Source organism: Corvus moneduloides, chromosome 5 (genome assembly GCF_009650955.1).
Source record: "Corvus moneduloides isolate bCorMon1 chromosome 5, bCorMon1.pri, whole genome shotgun sequence".
In the NCBI taxonomy this organism is placed as follows: Eukaryota; Metazoa; Chordata; class Aves; order Passeriformes; family Corvidae; genus Corvus; species Corvus moneduloides.
Genome location: NC_045480.1, coordinates 32219809 through 32242229, shown reverse-complemented (window position 1 = coordinate 32242229; position 22421 = coordinate 32219809). Strand labels below are relative to the sequence as shown.

Here is a 22421-nt window from a genome sequence, read left to right as displayed (position 1 = left end):
AAAAATCTGCTACAGGCCATCTGGAGAAGGGACTCTCCATGATTTTTGCAAGCTCTGAAGAAAAAGGTGGTGCTAAACCAAGCTGAGGTCCTCTAGCTGGTCTGGCCTTTACTTGTGCCCTATGCTTTGGGGCTCCTTTTGGCTGGTAATGAGTTGCTCCAGCACGATGCCTGGTGCTGTACAGAGAGGGGTGCCCACCGATAACCACACTTGTGTCTTTAGCTGTTCTTGCCACTTGGTGGTGAGGGCTTTTCGTGTGTTGTTGTTTTCAGGTTGTTCTTGGGCAACCTGCATAGGGCAACCTGCATAGGGGAACTGGATGAGAAACTGGAGGTCAGAGCTGATACAACTAACATGGACTGGCCCACTCTAATGATTAATGTGTTACAAAATAAGAAAGGAGTAATCTGTCCTTACTAGTTTTGCTGAAATTTACAGATTCTTTCTTTTGTCTGTTTCCATGTGCCCTTTTAACAACACTTAGTCATTTAATACCTGGGATACTGCTGTACTTTGTAGAATATCTTAATAAAGAGAAAATAATTTCTATGTTTCACAAGTAAATTAGAGGTTTCCTTGAACCTGACCAATTCTTTGTATTCTGATAAGCCTATTTTTTACCATTTTCTGAGGATCTTCTAAAAAGAAACTATTTAACTGATTAGTTTACGTAAATGAAATCACAGAGCTTGCAAATAGTCTATAATTGCTACCTTTATTTTACCATTAAGAAAAAAATGTCTTTAACAATAGTAATACTTGCATTCTTCAGCCTTCTTTTTCAAAGGTAGGTTTCATTGCTGTATAATAACAAGAATTTCAGTTTACAGGGCTGAATGTAAACATTGTCTTCTTTATAATGAGATAACTTTTGAGATCATCTTCATATGTTAATGCATACAATACAAATGACATGTTTTCCAAAGGGACTCTAAGTTAAGGAATTATTTCATGCTTTTGGGTACTTGGCAGTGTGAACTTTCAAGGTAAAAAAGATTGGCATCCAGAATATGTTTGCCAGGAGATTTGGCATGTAGTTGAAACCTGGAGAGGTACCTCATGTCGTAAGCTATGTTCTTAAGTTGAGGACTTTCAAGACAAATGAAAACTAATATTACTTCCTTTTCTTCTGTGGGGTATGTTTTGTGGAAAAGGTTTGTAAATAGACCAAATGGAAACAATTTTTTCCATAAGATAATTTTTATGACTTCTATCTACACTGACCAATATTTTTTCTTGCACTTTGCTTTTGTACCATGTTCTTCTCACCTAATGTGTGTATATCTCATATAACTTCCTTATACTCTCCAAAATGAGCAAGAAAATAATTGAGACAGAAACTGGATGAAACTATAATAAGAAACTCATTATGAAAAGTGCATGGGCTCAACTGCTGGCACAGGGTTGCCAAAGTGAAAAGTCCCTCTTTAGTGATGCACAAAGTATCTCTGCCAAGATGAGCACTAATGTAATCCTGTAATCTTTGTATTCTGAAATGGCAGTGATCTCTTATCTTCTGTTGTGAAAATTTGTTCTGAAGCAATCTGAGGCTGCTAAGGAAATAAATATTGGGGAAAACAGTACCAAACATACAGGGAACTTTGTGCCTGCAGGGTAGCTGTTAAATACCTAGCATTGTGTAGTGTGCTTTTATTAGGTTAAATCATGTGGTATGTAGTAATCATTTGGTAGTGGTCAGCAACAACCCTCTGGGTGTGGGGCTTTATTTTGTTATTTTTTTCTGGGTTTTTGTTTCTCTGTTTTGGGGTTTTGTGTGTGTGTGTGTGTGTGTGGGTTTCCTGTAGGACTGAGGAATGTAGCACAGCCTTGCCAGGTTTCCTGATAAAATAATGGGACAATAAAATATTGTGTAATAAAAACTGTGCATAATAAAAAATGTGCATATTAGCTGTTTGTGATTTTTTTTCCTGTGTTTTAGGTATCTGCTGATGGTATTAACATAGCAGCTGAACTCTAAAGCAAAATATTGCACCTTCTGTAAAGATCCCTTTTGTATGGTGCCAGAAAGGACACAGCTTTCTACTGGGATAACAGAAATGGAGTGTGTGAGTGTTTCTGGATCATGGTTTACAGCTGTTAGGAGGTACAGTGACAACAAACAATGTGTGACCTCCCTCTGGTGGGAGGTTCTGCTTGAGAGCACCTGTGGGTGCCTCAGAGGCAGTAGAAGTTTCCAGCTACCTTGACACAAACTGCTTTTTGGCCTCTGAAATCTGCATGTTTGGGATACATGCAGGAGGTGGAATAGTGGTGCTTACTAAGTATCCACCTGCCTTCCTGAATTTAATCCTCATGTTGAAAAAGACAAAACCTCATATATATAAATGTTAGTACACTGCTACAAACAGATCATTTTGCCGTATTTGAGCTCACATCATGTCCTCTTCCAGCAGCTAAAAGACTCAAAGAGCCTTCAGAGAATCTTACCCCAATTTTCTTCCTAAAAGAGTATCAGTGCCACTCCCTGGCAAAACTCCCAGTATAGAAGTACCTCAGTTTATACTCAGGTCATATTTAGAAGATGACCTTAATAGTCTATGGATTAAAAGATTAAAAACTAAATTAACTCACTTTCTAAACCAAACCAATACATACATCTGAGATTCTTCTTAAAATGGGAGTCTCTTAGGTATACTCTGCTAAGTGTAACTCCATCTTTTGTTCAACAAATGGACTTTTCTATTTGATGCCTGGAGTATAACTTGTGGAGATATAAAGTGTTCATTGAAATTGCAAAATATTTTGAGCAAAGAAAGGCAAAAGTTATCAGTTAGCAAAAGACTCAGCATTTGGCATATGCTCAAATGACTTCACTCCAGGCTAGTAATTGAGGGACACATACAACTTACTCAAGGGTTACTGTCTGACAGTTTACAAGCCTTGATCAAGATACTGGGACCCTTCAGTATACGTTGAAACATTCTGTCTTCTCTAATATCTAATGATAACCAGCATCAGGTGGTTTAGCTACAGAAAGTAAGGCCATGGGCAGTAATGTGATTCTCCATCTATTAAAAAAAAAGGCAAATCTGATTATAAGAGAAAAATCAAAGAAGACCTCTGAAATAACAAACTTAGCAGCTATTTGTTGTTTAGTATTTGCAACTGTCTTCTATTTTTTTTAATATGATCCTGAATTTGGTTTGCATTGATTTCTTATTTGACATCTGATTTGCAGTTTTTTCTGGGCTGCATTTCCAGGAAGACTATTGTTGACATGTAATTGCAGGATATGAAACTAGTAAACTGTTTTATTTTGATACAATACACAATGCTGCACTTTTCACAAATCAGTAAATTATTCTATCCATCTTTTTGCAGACATTTTGATGGTATCAAGTCAAACAGAACATTCTGCCCTAGTGAGATAGTGGATTCTTCACTCAGATAATGGCATTGTGACTCAGATGAAAAAGCTGTAGATTGTTGACTGTAAGAAGAAAATATCAAGATTTAGATTTAGAGTTTGTTTTAGCAGCATTTGGTATTTTATTTCTCTCTGTCCTTTGTCATATACATAATGATAGCCATGAACTTCTTCAGCATATTTTTTGGTTGGTTGTTTTTTTCCTACTGGAGCATTCAGGTTCATTAAATTATTATAGAATCCTCATTCAGATGGAAAGGTGTCCACGAAGCCAAATCAAAATGAGAATGTGGGTTGTTCCCACCATACTGGTGCCTTCCTTCCCTCATTTCCTCCGAGAAACTTCTCCTCTTGCTCCACATCACAACCAGCAGGTGTTGTCTCATCACAGAGTAGATCCTCTTCCATGCTGAAGCTGTTTTTTGAATAGAATTGCCATAAGAAACGTGGGATTTGGTTCTGCCAGGCAGAATTAGAACCTCAATCAGGCTAGAATCCAGTCATTCATTTCCTGAGGTGAAACAGTTCAGTAAGTCCTGCCACCTTTGCGGATGAAAGAGATTAATGCATGGATCACAGAGGAAATCAGCAGAAAGCAGTATCAAGAGAGTAGGCAATTGCACTGCCAGGGAGATGTAATCATAAAGAACTTGCTTAGGCTGAAGCAGGTTTTGGTTCTTTTCACTACCAAGTCAAAATGAAGCAGAGTCAAACAGAAGCAAGCTCTCCATTGTATTTTAGACGATTCAAATAAACTTTGAACTTGGATCATCAAAAATGTTTCCATTTATAAAAATGTTTTATTTCTGGTATACGAATTACTGACTTACCTAAATACAACATCCTGATTTAGCTAATATTTGAAATATTGATAGCTAAATTGATACAATGAAGGAATTAAGACCAACAGTAACCTTATATGTGGAGCCCTCATGAGCCTAAGGAGCATTAGATAGTTTTGGCATTCTATGCACTTTAAATTTCTACCTCTACTACTAGTTTAAATCATATAATCTCTGGACTTCAGAGGGGCTCAGGAAACTTATACCAGCTGAGAATTTATCTCAGCATATTTTGTAATTTCTCCTATAATAAATATGTCCTATAATAAACAATAACTCATCAACATAGAGTCCATAATACATTTTTTTCTCTGTACAGAAGTACATTTTTGTTGGTTTGAGCAACAGCACAACAGTGTTAATGGGAGCACATCATGTGAGTAGCAGGCCCAGTGAAAGAAAATGTGTTTATTTTCCAAAGTGAGCATGCTCATTATGATTCTCTTTGAATAGCATTTCTGCCTTATTTCTGAGCTTCACCATCAAATCCAACTGATGCCCTTACAGATGTAATTAAAATGATGTTTGCTTTTAGAAAGAGTATGATATCTAAATTTGAGAACTGCCAGTTTAAGGAAGTATTTTTTTCTTTTTTTTTTTCCCCACTAGTTTGCTTTGGAAACATACACTCATCACCAGAAGATACCCCTTCCTGAGAAAAAATTCTAAAATATAGATAATAATGGATTATAGAAATGAAATCTTACAAAAGCTTCTGATGAATGTGGGTATGAATACATGTTGCATGAATGACACACATGATCTTGACACATAAAATTTATGGTCAATCTGTTCTGTTTTTCTGCTTTTTTGAATGGTATACATTATTTTTCCAAAAGTGCATGATTGGAGATTTTTTTTTTTTGGTTTGTTTGCTTGTGTTTTTCTTAAAACAGTAACAGATTGGAATAACTGCCCAATATCTGAAATGGAAAGCCCAAATGAGAAACAAAAAGTGAAGAAACTAAGTTCTTGGACAAATGTTCTAATCCCTTTGTCCCACCAATTGAAATGCACACACACACACAGAGGCAAAACAATTATTTTAATTGAATGCTAGTACATGCTGAGCAACACAAAAAATGCTAAGTTCAGCTTGCTTTGTTTGTAAATATTCAGATATGGGTAGGTTTTGTGGTTGCTTTCAGGAACGATGAAAATTCTGCAAATTGACATAAAGGTGAAAATTTTCCCAGGGGTTTAAAATATTATCATCATTTTATAGGGGAGAAAAGAGAGACTGTGTTGCAGACGCGTAGCTATACAGGACCAGTTCCAGCGCAGTGTGGATGATGGATGTTCTGAAAATGTGTCCCAAGGTCAGTAACAATATTGACAAAAAGAGCACTCATTCAAAGTAAACATTAGAGATGAGTTAGCATTGCAGGCAGTAATATTTAACACAAAGTGTTGACTTTTTTTTTTTAGTAGAGTGCAAACCTTATCCATGCATCCAGACCTACTATGTGTTCAGGTATGTAATCATTATTGCGACTGGTATTCAGTGAAAGGTTTTCATAGCAACAAGACAGTGTAAGTTTGAGTATTTATGGCTTGTGTATTGTGGTTAATTTAGTTCACAGCTTAAGTTTTTGCATGTGAAAAATAGTTTAGAATTCATATAGCATATGAAGTAGTGAGTGTGAGTCATTTGTTTGCTATATTGATAACAGCATCTACTAAACGGTATGGAGAGTCAGTATTAGTAATGTCGTTTCAATGGAATATTGTTCCCAGTCTGAGCAAGAATGAATTTTCTGCTGTTAAAAGGTATGCCAAAACAGCATATGACAGCTGCAATCATAATTTTCAATGTAATTTTGAATTAATGGTGAAACAGTACAAGTGTAAATCAGCGTTAGGCTTAGCAGTGCTTCATAAAACTAATTATGCACCCTTTATTAAACTTATTCTAAAGAACGATTTTGTGGCTTTTAGGATGCATTGGATTTATCGGACTTTTTATTCCATTTTCTTACTTGCTTCAGTTTACAGCGGTAAGTTAATGTATAATTCCTGTGATTTACACACAGTGTAAAGCAACTCTTGTAGAAGGGGAGAAGATTAGTAACTGCAGTCTGCTCCTGAGAGAGCTGTTTGTTCTGCTTATTGAGCTTAGTTAAGTTCGGGTAACTGGCATAACCCTGTTGTCTGACAGGGAACTTTCTAATGGGGCTTTGCTGGCACTGTCCTGCCACGCCCCATGCTGTCACCTCCCCCAGCACACATGGGACCATGCCACAGGAAGTTTTCTCTATAGGACTGAGACTGCATCCACGTTGTAACCGTGAAATTGGTGTGATGTTCCATGTTCTCTGCCCAGTGGCAAGATTAGTAGCCCAAGTAGCAGCTGGGGAAGGAAGCCCTTTATGGCTGATTGGGGTGCAGGAGGTCGAGTAGTGTATGTCTTTCATTCTGTGTTAATGATTTACTTTGTTCTGCTAGCACAAGTTAAACTACAAAAATTGCATTGCACTTCTCTGAAATTCCCTTTCCTGATAAATTATAACTAAGGCCTAACACAGGTATAAGTTCAGTAATGTTTCAACTGTTTTCTCAGAGAACAATTAGGTAACAGCTTTTGAGCAAAATCTAATAGATAAATGTAGTATTATTTATGAAAATATTTTACCTGGCTTTAAATCTCAGCAAAACTAAAATCTTGGAAAATTTCTGAGGCCTAGAAAATATTTTTTATTAAATTAAAATGTTCAGAAGTGGCACAGTTTTACATGGTGCATAGTTTTACAGAATAAGTAATTTTTTTTGTTAATTTATGCTAGAAGAAGATAAATAGGATCCAAAATATCTGATACAGCAAATAATTGCAATATTCTTTTCTTTTAGCTTTAGAATTCGCTTAGAATATTCTAAGAATAGAAATTTTTTTTCTGTTAATGACAAAGTTGGACAAAGAAATGCCTCTGAGAATAATAAATAAAATTTTTTAGAGAAAGAGCTTGAAAGTATATATATACCAGAGAACTTACATGTTTATAAAGTCTAATTTTTTACTAATAAGAAATTAACCTTTGAAAGATATTAGCACATCTAGCAGATATGCCTAGTAATTCCTTACTTAGTCCTTTAAACAACAACAAAAAAATTATATATTATACCTGTATGCAGGAAGCATTGAATTGCCAAAGTATAGTTTATAATCATATTAACAAATAAAATCCACTCGTAGTATTTTAAAACTGTAAAATGAATTCCATCCAGAAAAATCATATTTCCATTTGTTTTTATTTTAAATATCACTTGATACAGGATGATCACTCTATAGTAACAGATTAAGCCACTACATACAATGTTTTCAGTTGGGTTTCCTCCCAGTCTGTAAAAATACATTATTTTCTCTTTATCTTTCTTCCAAGAAAAAGCACTTTTGTAGATGCAGGGATAAAAGTAGCCATTTTACTGGTTTGCTACTCCTTTTGGAAGGCAAGTTCAAGATGAGAGAGGGTCTCCTGTGTAAAGACAGCTCTCTTGTATGTTTTAATATAGAGATCTTATTAAAGTCCTTTGACAAACTACCCTGCTTCTCTACTACAACGGATATTCAAAACCCCTTGGAGCCTTGAGACTGACAGGACCAAAAGCCTGAAGCTGTGTCACGGGAGGTTTAGGTCAGATATTAGAGAAAGGTTCTTCACCCAGAGAGTGGTTGGGCACTGGAACAGGCTCCCCAGGGAAGTGGTCACAGCACCAAGCCTGACAAAGTTCAAAAAGTGTTTGAACAACACTCTTGGGCACATGGTCTTGGGGATGGTCCTGTGCAGGGCCAGGTGTTAGACTCAATAATCCTTGTGGATCCCTTCCAACTCAGCATATTCTGTGATTCTGTGATCTTACAAGTGCCTTCATTTTGAAAGATGGGAGCAGGTTGCTGCTTAGGTACCTCTGATGCACAGCTCTGCAGCGTGAGTGGTTGCCATTACAGAGTTCAGTATGTCATTCAGAGCCAAGAATTCCTGCAGATGCAAGGTAGTAGTAGAACTCATTTTTATTCTAGACTGTTCCTGAGATGTTATTCCTGTAACAGTGTTTTCTTCATTTTGAAGAAGGTTTGGGGGGTTCAAGGTGCAGTGTGAGAGAGCTGAAGGTCTATGAAATGCTGGGAGCCATTGAGGCTGTGCAGAGTGGCACCACCTGTGACTCTGACCTCAGAGCATCCCTAAAAAATAGGATTGTCTTTACATAAAACTTTCTAACTCCTTTCGGTCTCTGCACTTCCTCTTCCTGATTTTCCTCATAAGGATGGTCTATATTGGTCTCTCTCAGAAGAGGCTTCTGCTGTTCCTGAGATCTTCCATGAGAACGTACCTTCCCTCTCTGCTTTGCAGATCTGCCTTGTGGCCCATCCAGCTTCTTGGGTTTCTACCTTGGTTCAGCATTGGGTATGAGACGGGGAACAGAGGGAGACACCCTAGACAGTATTATTTCTGCTAGAGTGAAAAGATGAGGCTCTCAGAAGAACTGTGCTACTGACCCTCCCTTATCCACCTTTCCTGAAAAAAGCCCGTTTTAAAAGCAAGGTCAATGACAAAGAGGAGCAGTGGCTTCATCATCGTCTCCTGGTGAACTGGGTGTTCCTATCTCTAACAATTGACACACTTTGTTATTCCATGTCAGAATGTGTGACTCAGATCTACGAAAATACATTCTTCCAAGGAGGTGACCTCACTACAGTTTTTACACCGACTGCCAATTACTGCCAAGTAGTGTGTACTTACCATCCTACCTGTCTGCTCTTCACCTACTTGCCAGCAACATGGACTAAAGATCCTGCAAAAAGGTAGAAGGTTAATGTACTTGTGTCTTTTGCTGGTCTCCTGTGATAATTTAGAAACCTGGTAACATTTTGACAGAACACAGGCATGCAGGGAAAGGTACAGGGTTGCCATGGAAAACAATGTCATGTATGTCTAAAACTGGTGATCTAAGAGTAATTGCTTGAATTCAAAAGGTTAAATTTGACAATGCCCAAATTTTCACACTCACACACCAGCCCTTTCAAGGAAAGAGAACTGACTCTGCACTCCCTCCTCTATGCCACGTATTTATTGTTGAGGGACAATGTGAATAATTTCGCATCTCCGATGGTCTCCCGTACTGTTCCCCATCCTTTCTATTTAGCATATTTTTCTCACAATTTAGAATTTCAGTAGCCTGAGAGAATGAGGCTGTATTTCCTCTCTATGCCCAGTGCATTTCTATCCTCCAAGCCCGGTCTCTGTTTCTCATTTTATTGAGACCTCTTGGAGCTCCCACAAACACGAAGTATTGTCACCTGTCACCAATGCCAACCAAGCGTGTAAGGCTTGACCCTATTTTTCTTCCAATCGCACTTGTCAAAAAGTTCATGTTGAGGTGTATTGGACAGCTGCATTTCACCTGAGAAACAATTATGAAAGTCTGTGTTGTACTGCAAAAGCTGTGAATTGCTGCATTTTAAAACACAGGTTCTCCTGCTATTTAAAAGACAGCGATACAGAAATGCTGCCGAAAGTGAATATGGAAGGAGCTATCTCTGGACATTCCTTAAAACAGTGTAACCAAATTAGTGGTAAGATACGGTTATTCACATGCCTGTATTTTATGCTCTGCATTGTGTAGCAGCTGTTAAAAAATTAGCATTTTAAAAAGAGGAATAGAATCAGGGAAGCAGCCAAGAAGTGACTTGTGTGCTCTTTGTCAGACTGCTTTCAAACACAGGTGACAAAAACTCTACTGGTTTTACTCTTCAGGCCCACCTATCCACCATCCAGGTTCGCCACATGAAGTAACAGGGAAATCATGCTCCTGCAGTCACTGTTTCTTTTGCTAGAGGCAGATGGCAGCCCATGCTTTAACTGCTGACTCCAGTTCTAAAGATTAATTTACTACTACAATTCCACTCCAGAAAGTGGCTCATATAAGTGGCATGTGTGACCCCTGAGGTGCAGATGCTCAACACAGCAAAAGTGCATTGTCACAAAGTGATGCTAGTACTTTTGTGATTCTGTGTAATAATTTTTTAGCAGCTGCGTTTTTAGGGTATGTGTGCTTTACATGAAGCCTTAATGTCAGCATGCCATACCTGCAAATTATCACCAGGCGTATTAAAAGCCCATTAAATGTGTTAATTTATATATGTTTTAAACTTGCACTGTCATGATGATGTCATTAAGAGGAGATCAACTTTAAGCATAGCATGGTACTTTAGAAAAATAGAATAAGGAAGAATATAGTATTTGCTTCCTGCCTTTGAGGACAAATAGTGTCTTATGGATGTCAGACTAGTTCTTCAGTTGTATTGGTATAGCATCTCAACATGGCAGGACTAAATGGGTTTTTTTGCAGGTTCTCCACTGTAGCTATTATCAAGTAAGCAGTGCTTGCTTTTGCTTGCCACTTGCCCTTCAGAGCAGTCTGGCCCTTTCAAAGCTCTTTCCTGCCAATAAACCTTCATGTTTGTATTTCTGAGTATCTTGGACTAAAAAGAGATTTCAGTGGAATGTTATTCTTTATGCTGTTTAGACTAATTAATATCACTGGAATTACACTAGAATCAGACTAAAATGAAAATCTATCCACACATGTTTAAAAATGCCTCCAATCATTGGCTGACTCTTGTTCTGTGGAGACCCCAATGACCTGCATTTCAACCCCCACAGTTGCAATCCTCCCTCTGTGGAGTGTAAATGTAATATTCTGACTCAAATGGGACACGTCTGTAGCTTATGAGAACAGACTTTGCCATTTAAACTGCTCTATGAATTTGGAACTGGGAAAATATATTTTAGTATTGATTCTGAGTTCTTGCTTTGGTGAATGTCATTCTGGTCTCAGTCAGCCACAGTGGTCAGAGCCCCTCTCTCATGTAGGCAGAGGCATTGACAAAGTCTGCCAGTTGTTCCCCTTGCCATGAGGTACTACACCAGGCCTGCATTTCTGATTTGGTGCTAGATCTATGTATAAAGTATGATGTAACTGAAGTGAGTGTGGGACATGGCATCTGGATTATGAGGGCTGTGTCATACAAACTGCTATCTTTTGGGCAATTTGGGGCATGGGATGGAGAAAAGAATAGAAGCACATTTTTAGAACTTGGTCTCTCTTTCTCCACAGCTTGCAGCCCAGATGTCCATGTAGGACTGGATATGGAAGGGAATATTTTTGATATCTCAATGGCTGACAGCTATCAAGAGTGTCAAAAAAGATGTACCAATAACAACCGTTGTCATTTTTTTACATATGCCTCTGAAACATTTCACAATGCAAGCTTTTGGTAAATACAGGTTGGATTCATTTCTCTGGACAACCCTATGCCTAAGTAGAATAAATCTCAGAGCAGTCTAAGGTGCAAGAATTTACTCAAGAATATTCAATTTATTCTTCCTTGCAATGTTTGTTCACACTTGCAGGTGGGAAAATATCAATAGTAAATTGACTTTCATTTGTCCATTGGTGAGAAAGACAAACTTGATTATTACAGCCTTGAAAAAAACTAAAATCCTCTGAAGAGACTGAAATGCAAATTATATTGGTAGCTGTGCTGCATTTTTGCTCTGTTCAATCTTGCTCTGATTATTGTTCTGAAAATAGCATCATCAGAGCATCCACAGAAATGATTTCATTTTATGAGACCTATTTTTGAGCTCTTAATCTCCTCAATTTTGCAAGTTAAACATTGTTCAGCTAGCTCTGTTCATAATTTGAAGTTTGCTCTGGAGGTTGGAGATTGTTCTGGCCCATGGCCAGATCATGCACAATGGTAGGATTTCTGGGCTCAGGAAGGTGATTTAATCCAAGGAAGAAGACCTGTTTTCTTACCACTTTCTTTACTTTTTGTCATTCAGGAAAAAATGCTTCTTGAAACATACCAGTATTGGAACTCCAGCCAGCATAAAGATGCTTGATGAGGTTGTGTCTGGATTCTCTTTAAAGCCATGCCAGCTTTCTGAATTAGGTAACTATTTAAAATCTCTGATTCTGTTTAGTTTTAAGGGTCATGTATCCTGAAATGCAGTCTATCACTGACATGTATAAATGTTTCATTATGTAGAATAATTCTAATATAATCTTTTCCTTAAAATATAGTTAGTACACTCAGGGACAAAGAAGGTTCATCTATTTTTGATTTTTTCATGTTATCATTTGTCTTACAGAAATAGTTCCCTTCTTTAAAGATCTAAAGAATTCTTTCATAAGATTAGCTTGGTGATATTGTACGTTATCTTTGTATCATGGATACAAAACTGGAAGATAAAAGCCCATCAGATTCAAAGATCAGGGGAAATATAAAGCTTTCTACACTCTGTTTGTATACTGTGTATGCACTTGAAAATTTTTAATGGAGATCTGCAGCTTTCTAATACAGCTGGCTAATAGGAAGGGATATATTATGCATTTTGTGGGTGATTTGCGATGAAAGCAAAAAGTCAGTGCTTGTTCCTGCAATCATTACTCAGACAAAATTCTCAAGAGTCTAGAATCAAACAGTGTGTATTAAACCTTCTTATTCTCAGTTGAAACATCTTTCACTTTTTTCTAGTTTTTTCTTTTTTCTTAAATCTATCTCCACTTTGTCTTACTGTGTGATATGTTCCCTTCTTAATGATGATGATGTTATTCTGCTTTCATATAGCCTTATTTTATCTCACAGATAATCTAGGTTTCCTTTATAAATCACTTTTTGTAGAGACTATATCAATATATTTCTTTCTCAAATCCGTGCTTGGGTTTACTGCTGGGCAGCACTGGCAGTGCTCTCTCCCCAGCATTCCTCCCATCAATAGTCTGGGGGTGGGCAAGATCCTGTGAGCGAATACAACCAGGTCAACTGACCCAAATTTCCCACAGGGACATTCCATATCACATGATGACAGCTCAGCTATAAAAGCTAAGGAAAGGAGGAGGAAGGAGGGGCATTTATTATTTATGGTGTTTGCCTTCTGGAGCAACCACTATGCATGCTGATGCCCTACTTCCCAGGAAGTGGATGGATATCACTTGCTGATGGGAAGTAGAGAATAAAATTACTGGGTTTTTCCTCTTGGCTTATGTGTGTGCAAGCTTTTGCTTTTGCCTTATTTCAGCCTATGAATCATTTTCCATCTCATTTTCCCTCACCTGTCCAGCTGGGAAGGAGGAATGATAGAGCGAGTTGCTGGACACCTGGCAGCTAGCCAAGGTCAACCCACCAAAGTCCTTTTTGGTGCCCAACATGGGATTTTCCTATAAAACTGTCTTTACCTGAAACCACAAGTTCTCTGTTTTTACCTTTCTGATTCTCTCTCTGATCTTACTGGTGGGGGAGTGAATGAGTGGCTGCATGAGGCTTGGTTGTTGGCTGGGGTTAAACCATGACAGCATGAGAAAATCAATCTTGTTCCTGCCTGTTTCCCTACTTTCCGTGTCTTGTGAAAGAGGCAAGAGCAGGCAAGAGAGAGAAGAAATAAATTTTGTGATCATAGAAGCCTCGACAGCACTAGTGGATCAAGAGGTCATCTAGGGAGGTCACCTGTCCTAATCTAAAACAGATCAGCTATACCTGTCCAGACAGAGATCTGTAGAATGTAGTCATAAAAACTCAGTAACATCTTCTGCCTTGTTTTGTCAATATCTGAAATGGGTTTATTTCAACATTTGTTCGAAGTTTTTTTCTGGCTTTGTTTAGTTTATTCCTTTCTATGTGGCCTTTCATTTTGTGCCTTTGCCTCTCTGACTTCATCCTTGTGCACATATGCTATTACACATTCATAGCAATTTGTCTATTTTTCTGCCCTTTGCAAAGTACCTTCCTTGGGATCACTGGATATTGAGCAAATGATCTCTGAACATGATCCTTGAGATTATAGGTTTGCTTCCCTAAAGTTTCAGATCCACATTTATGCTTTAAATATAATTTCCTTTAGGAACTATCCATTCTCCTGAATGCTATTTCCTCTTAACATAGGATCTTACCTACTAATTGCCAGAGTTAATTTACTCTAATTTTCCAGATTTCTGATTATATTTTTTTACTGTTCTTATTGTATAATTACTGCCCAGTATTGTACTTTTTGCCTATGTTTTTTGAAAACCTCATCAGATTAACAGGAGTCACATTTAGCTCTGCCTCTTGTTAGTTTCCCTTTCGTAGTAAGATATTCCCTGTATGTTTCTATAACACACTGGGCAGTACTGATTCGGTTGCTGTACTTTCTCAAGAGCTCACATTCTCTGCTGCCACCAAATCCTATCTTTTGGATCATTTCACTATTTTTTACTATCTCTGCAGCTTGGTAAGTTCAGGAAACATCCTCTGTACTGGTGCTTCCATTTTTTTTTTTTTAAGTTCTTGCAGTAGGATTCGAACCAGGACTTCAAGTATATCTTTGGAGAAGGAAACTCATTTGTCTCTTTTTAAACATGCTAATACTTCCTGTAACTTCTATATCCATAGTCTGGTTGTGTGAAATATCCTGACAAGCCTCTGTTGTGTTATTTTGGCCATGTCAGGGGGCAGCATTCGTACTTACTGTGCCTACTTTTCAAATAGTAAAAGAAATGTTAAGAAGAACATCACCTTATATTTTTTCTAGTCTTCCTATGAACCTGATATACCCATTAAAAATTAATTTAAATCTTTCCCTATTAGATTAACAAATCTCTATTGTAACATGTAGATTTTCCTCTATATGAACCTTATCCCTCTTCAGTAGTTCTCTCTATGACTTTACATATTCAAAAATATTCTTGAGAAATAGTTTTTGGTTAAAATGTTGTGTTATCTTTCCAACTGATCAATCAGAGAAGGAAAACAGGAATAAAGATAGAAATGAGTAATCTGTAAATCTCAGTATTCTGATGGCATACTAAAGTCTGGAATTTTGTTATTTTGTTCTTGTTTTATACAGATTGTCAAATGGACATTTTTGAAGATCACGAGTTTTCAGGAATTAATATTACAAGTTTTTTCACTCCTGATATTTCTGTCTGCCAAACTATTTGTACATATTTTCCAAAGTGCTTGTTCTTTACATTTTTTACCAGGAAATGGCAAATAGAATCTCAAAGGTGACTATGACAATTAAATGCAATTATCTATATAGATTTTTTAAAATTTGTTTTTTAAAAACACAGTCTTTTTTTTAAACACAGATTTCTTATAAGTATGTAAATTTATGTTGAAAAGGTATTTTCAGTAAAACACAGGTTTCTATGGTTTTTGCTCATAAATTTATAATTTCCTGTGGGCATTTCAACTGTTTTCCAATGTGATCAGGGCTTTTGTATTGTGGTTGTGTATCTGGTCTTAATCTGAAAAGAATTATACACGTCAAAAGTACAGTGAGCCTCCAGATTGTTTTAAAGACTTAAAGCTGAATTTTATCAAAATTTTATGAAAATATTATCAAATTTATCAAAATATTATCAAAAGAGCCATCTGGTTTCCTGGCAGGGTGAACTTATTTACCTGAAAAGATTTTTCAATTAGGTTAATGGGTTTAAAAATATTTCTATTTGGCTTCCTTCTTTCATACACAGTAGTGAGAATAGTTAAAAATCAATATTCCACACAAATGAGAAGAATAAAATTTCACATCAATTTCAGGGAAAAGCAAAGCTGAGATGGCACGCATCATCTAAAATCACCTCTTCTCTATATGTATGAATACTGTAAAACCTTTAGTAGGTTTGGTATGCTGTATGGCATTTCACAGCACTATAAAAACTGCCTCAATTTTGTGTGAACTAGTGAACTTAGTGAATACATTTTCATATGAAATATTTCTGCAGATTGAGACTTGGGAGAAAAGAGTGTATTTAGGAAAGAATCTTCTTTTACCTGTACCTAAACAATTATTTTTATGGTGTTATATAACAGGTTTAGTTATTTTAAAAAATATTTAATTTTAGAAATCTTTGCCTTCTGAAGACATCAACAAGTGGAATTCCAGAAGCACTCGTATCACAAGAAAATGCCATATCAGGCTTTGGCCTCCTAAATTGCAGAAGATCTTTACCTGGTAAACAATAAATTACAATTAGAAAAAAAAATTAATCTGATTAATAACTTTCTGATGCTTTGAATGCAATCATTCTTACAGCCTGCAATTCTCGCACTTACACGCATATGGATTTTTTGGGAGATGAACTTAATGTCACTTATACTAAAGGACACAGAGCCTGTCAGCACGTTTGCACAGACATGATCCGCTGCCAATTTTTTTCCTATTCTCTCCTCCAAGGTTCATGCAATGAGGAAGGGTGAGATATATTTTTTAAAATGTTCAAAGATTGCTGAAATAATGATTCCAGAGATGTGGTGAGGGAGTAATGTATGTGCTCTTCAGTGAAAAAAATACAAACTAAGTGTTTGCATTAATTCATTAGCAGAAAGTGTGAGTGTCACCTAAGAATGTCCTCAAATGGATCTCCAGTAAAAATAGTACATGGGCCAGGAAGTATCTCTGGATACTCACTAAGATTATGCAAAAAAAAAGCCAGTACTGGTAAGTAAAACTTCTTTCATGAAAAATAGCCAGTGCTTCCCTGATTTCAGTAGGAGGCCAAACCATGTTTTTTTAAAGTGGTTGCATTGTCCCAGTAGGTGATCTTGTAAAGTTAGAGTGTTCTGGAAAAGTGAAGTCAGTCAGATCTTCACATTGTAAACCCCAGAACAGCACTGTGAATTTGGTTTTAATAGACTTTATGATCATAAACCATGAAAAATATATCATGTATCACCTTCTTCACAATGGGTGGTACATATTCAGTGGTCACCAGTAGTCTCGTCTTCATTTTTCATTGGTGAGTGCAAGTTGTCTTTGAGCTCTGTTTTAGATTATTTCTGTAGTGTGTATGCAGCATTCTGCAAGAACTATTAGGATTGTTGGTGGGACAGACTCTTCCCCCGGTGAATGGCCGTGGCAGGTCAGCTTGCATGCCAAGTTGTCTCGACAGAGACACCTATGTGGGGGCTCCATCATCAGCAACCGGTGGATCCTCACAGCTGCTCACTGTGTCACGAGGTGAGGCCTAAATGTAAATGTACAAATAAGCCCTAAAAGGTTAACCCAGCATGCAAGATAAATTGAGATGTACCTTTCAGGATAATAACAATGAGAACTAGAATTAGATGAACTGCTTTAATGTAACAAAAAAGGTGAAATTTTCAGGTAGACTATTCAGTTTCCTAGTGTAACTGGAACTCCATACTTTATCCCTTTGTAGCATAGTATTGTACTGCTGATGCTAAATTATTTTAATGAATCTAGAAGGTGAAATTCTAAAGCAGACAAGTTACTTACAGAACCCTAGACATTCTCATGCGATATGAGCTATTTTCTTACTGTAATAGTGCATTAGGCTATTTAGTCACAGACTGACTGTTTGTCTTTTTCTTTCAGTCTAGAGAATCCCAACATTTGGCGTGTTTATGCTGGTATTTTAAGACAATCAGAAATAAATGAGGATACGCCCTTCTTCAAAGTGGAAGAGATTATTGTTCACTCTCAGTATGAATACGCACAGACTGGATATGACATTGCTTTGTTGAAACTTGATAAGCCTATGAATTTTACTGGTATGTAGTGTATTGAAGAGGAATTCTGAAAACGTGCAGGATGACATAGGGCTGGCAGTGCTGTGGCAGTGTGTGACACCTGGGCTAGCTTCCTTTTATATGCAGTTACTGGGGTTTGAGGAGAATCTATTCTGTTGGCTTCGAAAATAAAATGGGTGGCTTTAATTTAGGTAATGGGAATGATACATAGTGTAAGGGACAAAGCATAACATGGAGGCTGTCATCAGGGCTCATGTGGGTGCCCACAAAACCTTACTGTTGTGGTTGTCTCTGCTGGTCAAACTAATATTTTCTCTCATACTTTAGATCTTCAGCTACCTATCTGCCTGCCATCAAAAGAAGACACTAACACATTTTATACTGACTGTTGGGTAATTGGATGGGGTTACAGAAAAGAAAAAGGTACAGACAAATATTTTTTTAAACAGTGAAATTTTGTATTTTTAAAATTAATGTGTTTGACAAAAGAAACCTCCTCTTTAAAAAGAGAAAATTCTGCTCTGTTCTAAGCTACCATTATTCTTTCTAGACAGTACTTTAATATAATTTTTTATTAGAATTGATTTCTATTAAGACATCATAAAACATAAATGAAAGATGTATGAAATTATCCTTAAATAACTCAGTGCTCTGATACAATAATTAATTTTATAAATTGGTTCAATAGTTTGAAATACCTGACAATTCAATCTTAAATATATCTTGTACAACACTCAAATACTTTTCCTTAGATTCTAGCTTAATCTACTAGCAAACCCCAGTACATATCTGGGTTTTGCACACTCTTTTTTATTTTGCCTAAGAAAGGCAATAAACCTACCACTGAACTGTTTTGAATTATAGTCTGCACATAACCCATGATTTTTTTTATGTGATTGTATTCATATGACTTTATAAATTGGAGATTGAAGTATATTGCTTTTATTATTCTGAAGATTGATTATAGACCATGCCAATGACCTGTGTTTTGATAGTAGATGAGATTTGAACTCCTCTGATTTTATATGGAGGTAGGCCAAAAAGCTCTTAATTATCAAGCTCTGGTTTTACACCTATTTATTTGTTTATATTTTTGTGTGTAATTTTTATATGTTAATATAGATGTATATACACCTTTTCCTTTATACACTTGCCTATCTGAAAGTTATAGTTCAATGTGAAGTCTAACAGACTTAGGCAGATACTGTATAGAAAAATTTCTTCTGTTAATTACTAGAGAAAAGGCTGCCCTCAAATACTCTTGTTTAGTCTATGTGCAAATTTCTCCATCTTAAAAACAACTAGGATAGAGAGCAGCACAGATTTGGCAGCTGGGAGATTCCAAACCTATTGCAACAATTCACTAGGAAATAATAGTTACTAACACAAAGCAATGCTCCAAGGGCCAATGTGCTGAGAGCCGTTCGTATATGACGATTCACTGTAAATCACAAGGGAGTTTTGAAGCTTTTCCAGTCATGAAAAAGAAGATGGCATTATAAAAGCATTTAAATTAGAAGACAATTCACATTGTTTGCTAACACAAAGAAAGGAAAATCGGTGTCATGAACACCTATTAACACTCTAGAAACAGTTACCTCACACTTTGTAGTATCAGCATATGGGGATTTCCAGAGTCGAATTTTAACCTTTATTTTGTTAGAATCAAACATTTCTCTGCTCATATTGACTTTTATATAGGTCGGGTACAAGATATTCTTCAGAAGGCTCCTGTTCCCTTCATGTCAAAAGAGGAATGCCAGGCAAGGTACCGGAAGCGCAGAATAGGTGATAAAGTGATCTGTGCTGGCTATGATGAAGGTGGAAGGGATGCTTGTAAGGTAATGACAAACAGTAGTGCATAGTTGTATATTCCAACCATATGTTCAAATATATAAATGAATAGTATAATTATTATTAATTACTATTATTAGAAAAGTATGATTATCAACAGAGCTCTTGATTAACTTGTCCCTTTAGGTTGTCAAAAGCACAGAAAACCAGGAATATGGAAAATATTTCTTAAATGACATTGAAGTCTTTAGGGGTAGATTCCATGGATAGGAAACTCTGAGTGTGGATATATAGATATCCATTTAGGGAGTAAAACAGTGTTCCTTCAGACTATCAGAAATCCAGAGAGTGCAAGTATAGTATCTTGAAGCATTTCTCCAATAAGAGCAGATTTCCTTTTTTTTTTTTTTTTATTTCTTGGCATGAAATACAGTACATAAAATCTTATTTTAAAGCATCCACTGTGTACAAACCAGAAGGGAGGGTGCTAGCAATGCTATTAAAATGCATGGGGAATAGAAGGCTAAAAACAAACTGTCCAAACTGTTCTGTTCGTAATTAGAATTGAAAATGTCACAATAGCATTAATATTTGTATGCTGAAATATTATTATTGCTATGAGTGGTTAGGAATAAAAATACTTGGAGTTGGGAAGTAATTTTTCCTCTATGCCAATTATGCTTTCTTTATTTGATACAGCATAACAGAACATGGAGATGTTCTTTTAAAAAATAATACACTTCCTATTGTCCTAACAACCCATAACAGCTTCTCTAAAGAATCTTATGTTCAGAAAGATTGCTTAGGAATAGGAAAAGAAAACACAAAGGTGTTTTATCCTGAGTGTGACAGAGTCACTCAAACAAGATAAGGCATGTAGAGAACTGAGATACTAAAAACAAGGTCATAAGAAAAAATGCTGCCAAATTGGCTGTTTTTCTTACTTGCACACATAGTTTTCATTGGATTTTAAATCACTGTATTTAGATAAGTTAATAATAATAATAAAAAGAAAACAAAAAAAGCCAGTAGTTTTGAACCTTCAAGGGAAGTGGAAATTGTTTGCAATGACTATTTAGAAATCAATTTACTGGTAGATCAGAAAACCTGCTTCAGTCCTCTCTTAATTAGTCAGAAGTGAAAGTGATTGAAGTATAGACTGTTATGCTGGTGGTAACATTGAATGATGCTGATTTTATTCAAGGCTTTCTTTGTGATAGAAATACTGATGAGGCCTCTTCCTTGCATGCTCTGTCTTTTTTTCCTGTGACACAGGGAGATTCAGGAGGGCCACTGTCATGCAGGCACGAGGAGGTGTGGTATCTGGTGGGCATCACCAGCTGGGGCGAAGGGTGTGCTCGCCCCAGGCAGCCAGGAGTCTACACCAAAGTTGCTGAGTATTCAGACTGGATTCTGGAAAAAACTACATAGTATGAGCATTAACTGACTCACTCAACATGATGCTATGGAATAACAACCCTCAGAGCAATGTGATAAAGTGTATTAGTGTTTTTTAAAGGGTGTTTTTTGTTAGCCTGGAGTGTAAAATACTTGTTTTAAAATGCAGAAAAGCAGGAATGAGAGTTTTCCTACTACTAAATAAAAAACAGTAATAACAATAAATTCTGTGATCACTGATTTGGCAGGAAAAAATACAGCTGAGCCATGGACGACTTCTGTCCTTGCTAGCACAAAATGGGAGTGAAGGAGGTCGCAGGACATGTATGGACCTGGAAGCTGGGTACTACTTCTTGTCTTAGGAGGCTGCAACACAGCAAAAAGAAATCTCCCTCCCTTGTCTGAATGTAGTTAAAATGGGCAAACCACTTAAAAGCTTACTAAAGGGCTGGGGGAAGGGAAGCTGAGGCATGGAGGTGCATACACAGTTGCATAAACCTAGTTTCCTTAGGGAATTAACCAAAGAAGTGTCAGTACTAACCAAGAAAATAAACCCAGAGGTCTTGGCAGAGGGAGACACGCGGATGCAGACACCACCACGCCCAGTTCATGCTCGAAGATCCTGCCCTGCTGCTCCCAGCGGCCTGCCTAGGGTTTGCACGTGCGTGCTTTACCATCATGCTGTGATCTTCACTGGGCTTTGATCTTCTCAGGACCAAGGCAGGGAGCTCACACCTGTCCCTTAAGGTGCGTCCAAGTTACCAAGCACCTATGTTATCTATACACATAGATAGTTCTCAATGCACACAGAACGTAAACAGCAGAAGGCATAAAGTATATCTTTTTCTATGTTGTTACTGTCCAGACTTTTTGCATTTCCCAGCTGCAAGGTCACTTGAGTGTGTTTACAATCCCCAGCATTCTTCTGCTTTTAACCCATTGCTCCCAATGAGCTGTCTTTCACTAACATTATTCTAATTGCTGTGGAAAATTTTGTGATAAGAACGATAATGGGGGTCTACTTCTCTTGAGGAAGAATACCCAGGAAATAAAAAAAAGGAATTCCCCTTTTAGAGACATCATACCATTGGTCTGTAACACAATATATTTTTAATTCCAAATACCTAAATCTCCTTGATTAAAGAAACAACTTTATCCTTTTCCTATTTCTCCTTATTTCCTTTTATCATTTCTTGTTACTTTGTGTCAGGTAGCAAACATATTTCACGGCTAAAATTAATACTAGTGTGAGAAACAGGAGTCAAAAATTAATTACTTTCCCATAATAAGAAGCAGCATTTCAGACTGCATCAGAAAGGAGAGTAGAGTAGTAGCACCATCTTTGCCAAACTTTATGAACTTGTTTCCTAATAATCTACATTACCATAATTGCTGCAAATATGTTCCAGAGTGCTATTCATAATTACCCTACACCACACTGGGAGGTAAACAGCAGGAGCAG

At 37.0% G+C, this 22421-nt stretch overlaps 1 protein-coding gene across 7 annotated transcripts; it reads left to right on the top strand.

Annotated features, from left to right (window-relative positions):
- Positions 1 to 176: 176 nt before the first annotated feature.
- KLKB1 (kallikrein B1) lies at positions 177 to 22120 on the top strand. 7 transcript variants are annotated; one of them, XM_032110039.1, is made up of 17 exons: positions 4863 to 4954; positions 5456 to 5549; positions 5659 to 5704; positions 6169 to 6227; positions 8866 to 9028; positions 9696 to 9799; positions 11344 to 11503; positions 12075 to 12184; positions 15117 to 15276; positions 16120 to 16229; positions 16311 to 16470; positions 16597 to 16715; positions 17060 to 17234; positions 17613 to 17788; positions 18095 to 18190; positions 19469 to 19608; positions 20837 to 22120. In XM_032110039.1, exons 1-17 carry the CDS (start codon positions 4913 to 4915, stop codon positions 20990 to 20992), a joined length of 2070 nt encoding a protein of 689 aa, XP_031965930.1. In that variant the 5' UTR covers positions 4863 to 4912; the 3' UTR covers positions 20993 to 22120. The 7 variants fall into 7 exon arrangements, with proteins under 7 accessions (XP_031965935.1, XP_031965930.1, XP_031965932.1 ...); XM_032110041.1 differs by having other exon boundaries at positions 4865 to 4954; positions 16600 to 16715; XM_032110040.1 differs by having other exon boundaries at positions 4866 to 4954; positions 5662 to 5704.
- The last annotated feature ends 301 nt before the right edge of the window (positions 22121 to 22421 follow it).